The 12,433-nt window shown below is 41.2% G+C and overlaps 1 protein-coding gene across 1 annotated transcript; it reads left to right on the top strand.

Moving 5' to 3' along the window:
- Window positions 1–11,991, top strand: LOC308280509 (cyclin-T2-like). Its single transcript, XM_080720799.1, has 9 exons — window positions 1–206; window positions 858–939; window positions 1,072–1,200; window positions 2,803–2,863; window positions 3,644–3,706; window positions 4,067–4,112; window positions 6,845–7,008; window positions 8,372–8,442; window positions 9,746–11,991. The coding sequence occupies exons 1-9, from the start codon at window positions 49–51 to the stop codon at window positions 10,829–10,831; spliced, it is 1,860 nt and encodes a 619-aa protein (XP_080576925.1). The 5' UTR covers window positions 1–48; the 3' UTR covers window positions 10,832–11,991.
- Window positions 11,992–12,433: the final 442 nt, after the last annotated feature.

The following is a 12,433-nucleotide window of genomic DNA, read 5'->3' as shown; positions in this document are numbered from 1 at the left end:
CACCGACCGTCCGTGGGCTGTGCTCCTCTCTGTGGATGTGGGAGCGTAATGGCGGTGCACCGGGGACCCTCCACGAAATGGCTCTTTTCCCGGGAGCAGCTGGAAAACACGCCGTCGCGGCGCACCGGAGTGGAGGCCGACCGGGAGCTGTCGTACCGCCAGCACGCCGCCAACCTGATCCAGGACATGGGCCAGAGACTCAACGTGTATCCTCTTTTTATGAGTGGTAGTAGTAACGGCTCTCTAACGGCTAAACACAACGCTAGCTCCCCGGCTAGGGCTGAACTAGGCCTCAACAGGGTCTGTTTTAACGCTCTTATGTCGTTTTAATGTGTTATTATCGCTCCCAAGCAAACAGTTTCGTCGTTATGTCCTGTAAACGGTCTCAGTTTGGAAGCGTCGATGGTAAAAGTTGATAATATTATGCTCTGTTCAGCCATGGGATCCTTTTGGGGCCTGCTAGCATACGGCGCTATTGTCTCGGTCTCGTCTCTCTCCTATTGTTAGCTTGGTTTTGTTTTTCCCAGCGTAGAAGCCGGGTTGTTGTTGTCGTGTAGGTGTTTTCCACTTGTGTTGTTGTCGTTTTTAAGTGTCCCCGGGGAAATTTACCTACTAATTTTACAACACGATGTGTTATATGTAGTTTTTTTTGTCCTTAATTTGGTTCACATGACGGCACGTTTTGCTAGCTCGCCCCGGCTGCTAGCGCCAATGCTACCTGGCTTAGGGGCCAAACCCGTAAGACGTTTTTTATTTTTCTAGATAAGAAGATAATCTAGAAGATAATCGATATTGGTTTGAATTGATTGTTAATATCCCAACATTCGTGTGATTTCCTTAACGTTTTCTTCTTCCAGCTCTCAACTGATCATCAACACTGCTATTGTATATATGCATAGGTTTTATATGATTCACTCTTTCACCAAGTTCCATAGGAATGTAAGTATCACTCTTCCCCCATTCATTGTCTTATCTCAACCCTGTTGTTACCTGTGTGTGTGTGTGTGTGTGTGTGTGTGTGTGTGTGTGTGAGTGAACAGAAATGACACGGAGACTGTTTGTTTCTTCCAGATCATCTCCCAAACCACTTTGTTCCTGGCAGCTAAAGTGGAAGAACAGCCCAGGAAACTGGAACACGTCATAAAAGTGGCACACGCGTGCATCAACCCCCAAGATGCTCCCCTAGACACTAAGAGCAATGTAAGTACATATAATAATATAATACTGGGGCTTGACATTAAAGGCTCTAACAGAGTCCAGGGTGAAGAGCTCACTTCACCGCGTTGTAGTTTCCTAGCTATCACCTAGACTTTGTTATGTTTTTTTAGGTGATAGCCAGAAAACTACACTGCGGTGAAGTGAATAGCTCTTCACCCTAGACTCTGATAGAGGCTTAAGGCTTGTCCTTTTGTCCGGGACAAGTAATAAATCCTTCCGTACAAGCTCATTATTATGTACTTGTCCGTTGGTTTCACTTCTTCTGTGACTTCCTAGCAGCTTTGTGCTGTATACAGACTATGGACTTGCGATACCAGGGAGTGGGGGGTGGAAGAAGCAAGGAGGGTTGTTAGCAGTCCTTTTGTTATTTATTCACTTTCAATGTCTGACTCCTATGCATGCATTTAAGAAAGACATTAGTGTGAAATGTCTCATTTTTATCCAGACAGGACTTTTGTGCCCGGATAAGTGAATGGAAAATGTACTTGTACAAAGGACAAGTGCCTCAAAAAGTTAATGTCAAGCCCTGTTTTGTATAACACGGTTCTATTGTGAAAATAGCTGATATACATGCTCTCACACAGCGTTGTGTGAGCTTTTATATTTAATGTATAAAAATGCGGAGCAGACTCAATTTTACCGTGATTTTGGCTCAGGATGACAGGCAAGACGAATATCTGATTGTCTTCTATATACGGTCACTTTATTAATTTCCAAGTATCGGGCATTAGTCCAAAGGGCCAGCTACTTTGTCTAAGTAGACTGACTGACTGGTCAGAATCGTCACACTCAAAAAAGAATCTATGGACTGAGTCCATGAAAGCTTGCAAACAGAATACTGTGGTTACAAGCCAGATGTTGCATGTTTTACATATCAATGCTGGATCGGGCAGAAACCTCATATCACATTTTAACATGAAGTTTCCACCCGACAGAAATGATATGCATCTTCTCTTTGTTCCTTATTTAATTACCAGGTGTGTTTTGGAAATCGGTGAGATTAGACTACATTGTATTGCTGTTTTGTGTGATAACACTGATTAGCTCAGTTGTTTTTGTTTTCTGCCAGTGTTCAAGTTTCTCCCAGTGCTATTATGGGGGGTTTGTTTATCGTTTTGTCCATGGTTCGCCCTGATTGTGGTTAATGTATCTATTCTTGTACATATACTTGTAAGAAAACAGTTCTTTAATTTAGTTCATTCTCAGTCTTGTTTTGCTCAGACCCATAGAAAAGAGGCGTCCAGCTGTTTAAAATGTTAAATGAATACATGTTGAGCAATGGCATGGTCCATTTCTTGCAATAGTGTTTGAGACTTGAAACTGCAGCAATTGCATCATGTAGCATGCCACACAACTGACACATACTGTATATTAGTTTTTAAATAATAGACATTTTTAAATAATGACTGACTCAGCCATAAATGTCCGATTCAATTATGTAGTTATTTGGCATACACAAAGGGGCACACGATATGCTCTTTTTATGAGGGTTTTCCTTGTCATTGATTTATTTAACAATGTATAAATCATTGTTACAGATAATGGAGGGTGGATAGTAAATCCATTATTGATTTTGTATTTCAGGCTTACCTCCAGCAAGCCCAAGAACTTGTGGTGTTAGAAACTATGGTGCTGCAAACGCTGGGTAAGTACCCAATAAAACCTGCAGTGTTCTGTGTTGGCCTCATTGTAACTGTTAATGTAGACATGCACACATAATGCTATTCATTATTTTGGCATTTAACCCATTTAGAACGGGTACACATTTAGTGTATCATTATTTTATGCTTTAACTATTGACAAATAGCAGATCTACAAGCTCACAGCGTGGCACCGAGTGCCGCGCTGCAAGCTTATAGATCTGCTATTTTTTGAAAAATCGTGAAAATTTGAATTTTGACCCGATTCTATAAGTGTCTTTTGAATCCTTCTAAGATTTTTTGAAAAAACCTATGTTTCTATGTCAGCAATCTGGCCAGCTACCGTCAAGGAAAAGGTCCTTTTCACTTAACTGGAGCTCAGTTAGTCTGTTCTTGAGAGACTACTATGTCAGTGGTTCTCAAACCTTTTCATGTGAAGGACCCCCAAAATTATATTTATTTGGCCACGGACCCACATCTCTTCCAGGGACCACCCAGAAGCAAAATTTGAGTTACAAGCGTTCGCTTTGAAAATACATATATTCAAAGATTTGCGAACATTTTCACAACTTTTTCAAAAATAGCAGATCTACAAGCTCGCAGCGCAGCACTCGGTGCCGCGCTGCGAGCTTGTATATCTGCTATGTTTCACTGGTTAAAGCATTCAATAATTCATGGCCTAAATGGGTTAAGGATATTGTACTATCATAATTTGATGGCATAAAGTGATGCCAGTCTGGTCATGCATGTATAAATGGCTGAACTACTTCATTCAATTCTTACAGGTTTTGAAATAACAGTTGAACATCCGCACACAGATGTTGTGAGGTGTTCCCAGCTAGTGCGAGGTATAAACTTCCTCCTTCTCTGGCCATTCTGTTTGATTTTACAGTTTATACATATATGTGAAGAGTACATTTTTTGATTCATTAATTTATTTCATTGTATTCCTTTTTATCTTTAAAACCCCAAAACATTTGTCATGCCATATTCATGATCTTCCAATTGTAAAATGCGGGATCGCAAATGTTTTCTCTATGGCAATGTTTATTTTGGAACAACTCTTCACATGTACACATGATGCGTCCTTTGATTTCAATGTATAGTATAACATTCAATTAATGCTAATGGTATAGCGTGAAATGTCCCAAGTAATACCCTTAGAGATTGTTCTAACGTTAATTTCTCCCTTCTCCCTTCTCTTGCAGCAAGCAAGGATTTGGCACAGACTTCCTATTTCATGGCTACCAACAGGTTGTTATCCTGTTACCCTTATTGCACTGTGATGGCACACTATAGCTTCCTGTGAAATGCAGGGTCCCCCTTCCTGTGTCCAACGCCCTTATGGCGCCACAGCCTTGGGAACCCCCTCCTGGGGAAGTACCAGCTGGGCGACTCTGTGCGGTGTATTGTACAAGGGCTCTGTGTTGGCACATTGGGGGGTCCAATGCACAATGTGGAGTGTAGTGGTGCTGTTTACCTCAACTTTGGCTATGTGCATATGTCTAAAAAGAAAACGGTAGCCTGAATATACATTGCCGCTAAAGATTGAAAAGGGTGTAAAGTTAGACTTTGTCCTGGTAAGTATGACTAACACAACCTTTTTAGTTTTTTTTAATTAGTTTTATTTATGTATTTATTTATTTATTAGGTTCTGGCTAACAGTGAAACCCCAAACTATACTGCAAACTATTTGTAGGTGTTTTTGCTGTAGTTTTTTCCCCAGACAGGAGCATTGTGTATCAAATCTAAAACTGGTGCAACTTGCAATTGATGGTGGTCACTAGTTTGGGCTTAATCATCATCCTTGGTATCCAGGGGTATGAGTTGGAGCTGTTGGTAGTCAGTCTGCGCTGAAGACATTCTTAAAGAGCTGCAAGGCTAGCAATGAGAAATCTGCATGAAAGTAAATTGGCAATGACTTGGCAATTTCTTATTTTATTTATGGTGAACAACAGGCGATTATTACCTATGAACTATTCTGTTCTTTGTTTGTTTTGGTGAGACTAGTTAAATGGTCAGATTGGTTTTTGGCTTTACAGTATACTTAAAATGTTGAAACCTTAGTGCCATCTCCATTCTTGTGATGTACCTGAGCTTCTGAGTATGACGCGCCTCTCCAAAAATGGCCAGTTCAACTGTGACTCACTTAACACTAGTTTTGTGCATAGGTTTTGATTGATTAGATTTTTAGGGTCTTACCCACCATTGTACTAAGGCCATGTCAGCACTGACTTGTGTAAATGATTATGGGTTGGGGTTCCATTAATGGAACTGGAATCATGACATCCCTCTGGAAAAGTATAGTTTATCACAAATGTTAGCGAATCAAGCCATGCCACATTTTGATGCTGATTCAGGCATACGCTAAATCTCGAAGCTCACTCTGTGGGATGTGAGTCACGTGCATGTAATACCACAGGGTTCCCACGCTCATGAAATTCCTGGAAATATTTTTAAATTAGAAAAATATCTTTCCAGTACTGGAAAAGTTTTGGAATTGATCAAGGGTCCTGGAAGGTTCTGGAAAAAATATCAATGCATTGTCTTTGGTTATTGATTTGGTTAATACCTCTGAAATGACAAATTAAACATTGGCCAAATTGTAAAATATTAGAGGCAGAAATTGTGAAAATTGCAGATCTACATGCTCACAACGCCTCGCAACGCGAGGTGTTGTCACAATAGAACCGTGTTATACAAAATTCCTCAACTTAGTGCCCGGGTCCCCAGTTAAAATATGATTATTTCTGAGGTCACAGCCTGAAAAGGTTGAGAACCACTGGCATACACTACCTGTCTTTAGGCATTGCGTATAGGAGTAGGCCTAAGCGACTTGTTATTGAGCGGAATTATTGTTATAATATAGTCTTGGAAATTGGGTTAAATATTCTGGAAAAGTTTTGGAAATTAATTGGTAAAAACGTGTGGGAACCCTGTTTAAAACATCTTGTCTATTGTTGTAATAGTCAGATTGTAAGCAATGTAGATATTTGTGTTAATTTTGGTCCCTAGTCTACAATTATTATTGTTGATTTGCAGTGTAGTTTGGGATTTGGGTGAAGAGGATTATTAGCCTTTAGAAATGTACAGCAGTAAACTAATTGTATGTCTTGGTAGACATTCTCAGTGTTTCTCAATCTTACTTATTCATAATGTTTCTGTATTCCATTAGAAAAAAAGGAGTTTCTCCTTTCTTCTTCCCAGGGGATTTTGTTTAAATTCAGTTCTTTGATAAGAAACAAGCCAGAGCGATTGAGAAACATTGTTTTAGTGTTGATAATTTAAATGAAAACTTTTAGTGTGATCAACCCCAAAACAGTTAAAGCAATGTCTGGACATAATATAACACACACACACAAGACACATTTTAATAACATCCTTTATAGTTTGATGCAACATATTTAATTGATAACAAATTGGATGTCAGGAAATGTGCTCCTTTATGTGGCCATATTACATTTCAAAGGGGGCAGCAAAATTAAAGTAAAAACATTGATTAACCAAATGGTGTTTAATTTTAACCAATTACTTTGATTAGTGTTTGTGGAAGCATTCTGCCCGATTAATTGCGATTGATTCTTAACTAATTCAATCCTCAGTGTATATCATCTCTTAGGTAAAATTTAAAAAAATAAACACATGGAAGATGTTCCTAACTGAATGTGTTTCTTTTGTAAGGGAGCGCAGGTTGGTTCACACTCAGTTTGACTCAGCAAATTTACTTGACTATTCAAAAAAAAAAAAGAAAACTGAAAATGTACACCTTGAATTAGGTGAATTGAAAGTGAATGAACCCCTCCCTACCCAGGTGTGTGTGTGTGTGTGTATGTGTGTAACATTTTGGTATGAAACATGCATCATGTTTGTATAACCTTACTGAAGCATTGAAGTTTATATAACATTACATTTGCTGTGAACGCCGCCGGACCCTGTAGTTAACGTTTCTATCTCCTCTTTGTGTTTCTTGTCTCCGCTTTTGGCAGCCTGCACCTCACCACCTTCTGCCTGCAGCACAAGCCCACAGTCATAGCCTGCGTGTGCATCCACCTGGCCTGCAAGTGGTCCAACTGGGAGATCCCCGTCTCCACGGACGGCAAGCACTGGTGGGAGTACCTGGACCGCACGGTCACGCTGCAGCTGCTGGACGGTAAAGAGACAATCTCCCAAAAAGATATTTGACCCATTCAGGCCTAGAATTATTGAATGCTTTAACCAGTGAAAAATAGCAGATATACAAGCTCACAGCGTGGCACCGAGTGCCACGCTGCGAGCTTGTAGATCTGCTATTTTTTGAAAAAGTCGTGAAAATGTGTGCAAATATGTATTTTCAAAGCGAACGTTTGGAACTCAAACTTTGCTTCTGGGTGGTCCCTGGAACTAACTATTTTGAGATGGGGGTCCGTGGCCAAATAAATATCATTTTGGGGGTCCTTCACATGAAAAGGTTTGAGAACCACCGACACAGTAGTCGCTCAAGAACAGACTATGGACCTTTTCTTTGACGATGGCTGGCCAGATTGCTGACATAGAAACATAGGGTTTTTCGAAAAAACCTTAGAAGGATTCAAAAGAAGATTTGGTCAAAGTTCAAATTTTCACTATTTTTCAAAAATAGCAGATCTACAAGCTCGCAGCGCGGCACTCGGTGCCGCGCTGTGAGCTTGTATATCTGCTATTTTTCAATAGTTAAAGCATAAAATAATGAAACACAATAATGTGTAGTGTGTACCCGTTCTAAATGGGTTAACCACTTGAAACCGAGCATGCTTTTCTGGGAGGGACTTTAGCTGAAAATGACTGATCTATGAGCTCATAATGCACCACAGTGATGTGCTGCAAGCTTGTTCATCAGCTATTTTCAGCAGCGCAGATTATTGCGACCGTCAGTCAGCCAGTCAGTCAGTCAGTCAGTCTGTCCGTCACACTTTTGCCCTACTCCTCCGGCACTGTTGCCCCTATCCATGCCAAACTTTGCACAAACACTCCTTGGATGGCTCACTCATTTCTCACATGGCCCTCTTCTAGCACCACCATCAGACTGATTTTTTGCAAAACACATTTTTGGACACTGCTCCTACAGATTTTGCCCTAAAATAACGCAAAGCGGTACACAGTAGCTCTAAAGTCATGTCATCAACATGGATCTGTTCAATTTCCCATATTCCCTCCTGATTGGCTACCATTGCCTTCTAAAGTTTGTGTATGTGACCTGACGTGTCACTTATCCGATTAGGGAGTCTTACTGGTAGTACAGAAAACCCCGGCTTAATTGTTTAATGTGTGTGTCTGGTATTGGTATACCAACCATTCTTTGCTTTTTCTTTGTTATTTATTGTTCCATGTTCAGATAATTCGCTCTTGGATATGACTATTGGAATTTGCAGTTATTTGTGTCGGTTAATTTAATCTTTAGCCCAGTCTTACTGCTGACTGCTTGTATTGGCTTTTTGTACTGTTCTGTACTGACTACTTATTAATGTGTGTTTTAATGTTATGTCCCTGTGTTTTAGAGCTAACCCATGAGTTTCTTCAGATCCTGGAGAAGACGCCCAGCAGGTTGAAACGGATACGAAACTGGAGGGTAGGTTCCATGAGAGAGACTGTAAATGACATAATGGTTGATATCTTGATTGTTTGCCGCTGCCGTCGATGGGAATGTAAAATAAACTGTGTGAAACAATTAACCCATTTAGAACGGGTACACATTTTGTGTATCATTATTTTATGCTTTAACTATTGAGAAATAGCAGATATACAAGCTCACAGCGCCGCGCTGCAAGCTTGTAGATCTGCTATTTTTGAAAAATCGTGAAAATTTGAATTTTGAACTGATTCTATAAGTGTCTTTTGAATCCTTCTAAGATTTTTTTAAAAATGTTTCAATGTCAGCAATCTGGCCAGCCATCGTCAAAGAAAAGGTCCTTTTCACTTAAATGGAGCTCAGTTAGTCTGTTCTTGAGACACTACTATGGCAGTGGTTCTCAAACCTTTTCATGTGAAGGACCCCCAAAATTATATGTATTTGGCCACGGACCCGCATCTCAAAATATGTAGTTCCAGGGACCACCCAGAAGCAAAATTTGAGTTACAAACGTTCGCTTAAAAAAATACATATATTCAAAGAATTTCACACATTTTCACGACTTTTCAAAAATAGCAGATCTACAAGAGTGCCGCGCTGCAAGCTTGTATATCTGCTATTTTTCATTAGTGAAGGCATTCAATAATCCTAGGTAGGGATGTCCCGATACCACTTTTTTGCTGACCGAGTACAAGTACGAGTACTTCATTTCGAGTACTCGCCGATACCGAGTACCGATGCGAGTACAATTAATAATACAAAATGTCTATTTTTTTTTATCAGATGTTCCTCACTTTCTGGCTGTATATAACACATTAAATTGCATTGCTTTCCCAGAACATGGCACAACTGCCACACATTTCACTTTTCTTTTCAGGTTTAGCCCATGGAAATTCCTCTACTGTGCATGATCTTCTAGATCTGCTATGCTCAAACATTTTGTACTTTTACTTAAGAGAGAGAGAGAAAGGCGAAGTGGCGGAACATACAGGGTACTCGGGCGCTTTGTGAGCAGTATCGGACGAGTACCGATACCGCAAAATAGGCCGGTATCGGGGCAAGTACCGATACCACGAGTACCGATACCGCATCCCTAATCCTAGGCCTAAATGGGTTAAACAAATAATGTAAATGTTACATTGTAAATCTCTTTGGATAAAAAGGCATTATGGAAATGCAGATCACACTAGGTGGTTCTTAAGCTATCAGTTGATTCCAGTAGCGGTTCCATGTGGCTGAATTAAAATAAACAAGTGTGATGTAATTATTACTTTTGTAACTTAAAAATGCTGTGTGTTTGCAGGCAACACAAGCCGCTAAGAAGCCAAAGATTGATGGTCAGGCGGTGGAGAGTCCCTTTACGAGTTCATCATCATTAGATGGTTTACCTGGAGTCACCGGCTCCTTCTTCCCCTCTACATCGGACGCTGCTGAGATGCCGTCCCTGGACAACATGACAGCCGCGTATGCCTCCTATCAGCCCTTGGATGAGCAGGCAAAGGCGTGTGGCTTCGAGCCGTTCCACCCCCAAACCTCCCACTCAGACTACACACTGGGCAAACACGAACACAAAGCCGCGGCCGGCAGTGGCGGCAAGAACCAGCAGCTGGGCGGCGGCAACCCCTTGCCTTTTGCCCGGCCGCAGAAAGTCTTAACCCTGGACAAGTATAGAGAGAAACACGCGGCGGAGCTTGCCGTGCACAACGGCAGGACGGAAGAGCAGGGCGCTGACATGTTCGTACCTCCTCTAGCTCTCTCTTCCTCCTCCTCTTCCTCCCACCACCATAAGAAACGCTCTCAGTTGCAGGCCGCCTCCCAGCAAGGGGACGGCCGCAGAGACAAATCCAGCTCGAAAAAGTCCCGCATGCCGCCCTCCTTCATGGAGAACGGCTCCGCCAGCAGCAGCGAGGAGCTCAAGATGAGGATCAAAGTGTCCTCCTCGGAGCGCCACGGGGGCTCAGAGCAAGCCGGTCCGCCGGCCACTAAAGACAAGCACAAAGAACACTCTGGCCACCGCCATGCTAAGCACGGCCACTCGCACCCGAACTCTGTGAGCGGCAACGGCAGAGGCGTGACGGACCCTGCCCTGGCCCTCAGAGGCCCCGGAGTTCACGCCGGTGACACTGTCTCCTCCGGCTCGTCCCGGAAGAGGGCTCACCCCGACGGCCACCACCACCACCACTCTGCCAAGAGCGGCCGCAGCTCCAAGGGAGTGGCCGCCTCCGCCCACTACTCCTCCGAGGGCGGAGGCCAGAGGATGGTGGGTGAGCGGCACCACGGCCATGACGGGACCAACGGAATCCTGAATTCCAACGGTCAACACACAGACTATAAAGACACCTTTGACATGCTGGACTCCTTACTAAGTGCCCAAGGAATGAACCTGTAATCCTTTCGATAAAAGGTCCAGGATGTCGTCTTAGATTTAAAAAAATAAATTAGGTATTACCATGATTTAATAGAATTTTAAAAAAATAAAGATTTTATTTCTTTTTAAGTTATCTTAAATTCTGCATCACCCTAAAGTCGTGTCTGTACCCTGGTTATTGATAATCCTCATAAGGCTGTCAAGAAATGTAAAAAAAAAAAAAAAAGATATAAATATATATATATGCATAGAGCTCTGTGCTACTAGCTTGCAATGGGGAAAATACAAACCTACCACGTTAACATTATTTCTTGTTTCAGTGATTGGGGGAAAATTAGATTTTAAATCTGTTAAATTGCGAGCTGTCTTTATTATGTTTTTAAAATGTGCATGTTTTCAATCACAAAGGGAAGACATAGCTAGTGTTCGCAGCCATGGTGACAGTTTACAGACAGGTGACATTAATGTATTTACTTTTTTTTTGTATGTTTTAGACATTTTATTCCATAAAAAAAGAAAAACCTCAGGTCTTGAAAACATTTTGATATAAGAATGAAATCTTCCTCTTTTTGGGTTGTTTTACCTGTTATCTGTGGAGATGTATGACTTTGTTCTTTTCTTTCCCCGTTGGTGATGACGGTATGGTATACGTCTTAGGAGGCAGTGTGCTTATTTCTTTTAAAACGGCACATTGTACAAGTTAGTCTGATTAACAAGTACGAGCCAGAGGCACGGGTTGTTCTAACCCTAACGGATGCTGAAGTGCGTGCCTCGTTTAAAAACGGAAAAAAGAAAAAAAAAAAACACTTGCAAACTCGTCTTTAGAGCTACAAAATAAAAGTTTACTTTACGTCTGCTGTGAAGTGCATTTAAGGTATCTTGGCTAAAAATGGCAAAACAGGCCTTGTGATTGTAAATTGTCAATCGCTATTCCGTATGATAAATGTCTTCTTAATCACCAGAAAAATCTGAGAAAAATAAAAAGACTTCTAAAAATAAGATTGTGTGTATATATAGAACTCAGTAGTCGGAGTTCAAAACTGTTGGCTTGTTGCATCAGTCCAAACCTTCCATTCAGTCAGTGTATTATGAAACCTTAAAGCAGACTGTATTGAACATATCCTTGATTTGTGTATTGGGAGCCCAAATAAAGGTGTAAAAGTGATCTTTACACAACATGACCATTTGTCCTTGTGTCGTGATTAAAGGACCATATTGGCGTTCTGGCATGACATGTTTAGTCCAACTAGAATAGCAAATGATCTATTCTAAACTTTTGACCATTTGCTAATGCTGAACATTTTCCAAAAGTGAGGTTTGTTAGATTTTCAAGGAAGCAAATGGATTCCTTTCATTTCAATGCGGTATGAAAATATTTGCTTTATCGCTAAATCTAATCCTAAATGAATCCACACATTTCTTTCGTAGCCTGGAAAACATATTAGTCCTGCTGTGCCAGGCTACCATAGATCAGTGGTTCTCAACTTTTTCAGGCCGCGACCCCCAAAAGAATCTTAACTGACAAGCACAAGTGAAGCATTCCTCAGATGCAGAGGTGTCATTGTTGGGAGTTGATCACATAACCTTTTGATGATGAGTCAACAGCTTTTCCAACTAAGCCAC

Source organism: Nannobrachium achirus, assembly GCF_963921795.1.
Source record: "Nannobrachium achirus genome assembly, chromosome: 24".
In the NCBI taxonomy this organism is placed as follows: Eukaryota; Metazoa; Chordata; class Actinopteri; order Myctophiformes; family Myctophidae; genus Nannobrachium; species Nannobrachium achirus.
The sequence above is the reverse complement of the archived record's forward strand: the minus strand, read 5'-3'. Positions and strand labels throughout refer to the sequence as shown.

Coding starts and splice junctions, on each gene's coding strand:
- LOC308280509 (XM_080720799.1), top strand. CDS start 49: ATGGCGGTGCACCGGGGACCCTCCACGAAATGGCTCTTTTCCCGGGAG. Junction 3,707..4,066: donor GTGTTCCCAGCTAGTGCGAG/GTATAAACTTCC, acceptor CTTCTCTTGCAG/CAAGCAAGGATTTGGCACAG. Junction 7,009..8,371: donor CACGCTGCAGCTGCTGGACG/GTAAAGAGACAA, acceptor CCTGTGTTTTAG/AGCTAACCCATGAGTTTCTT.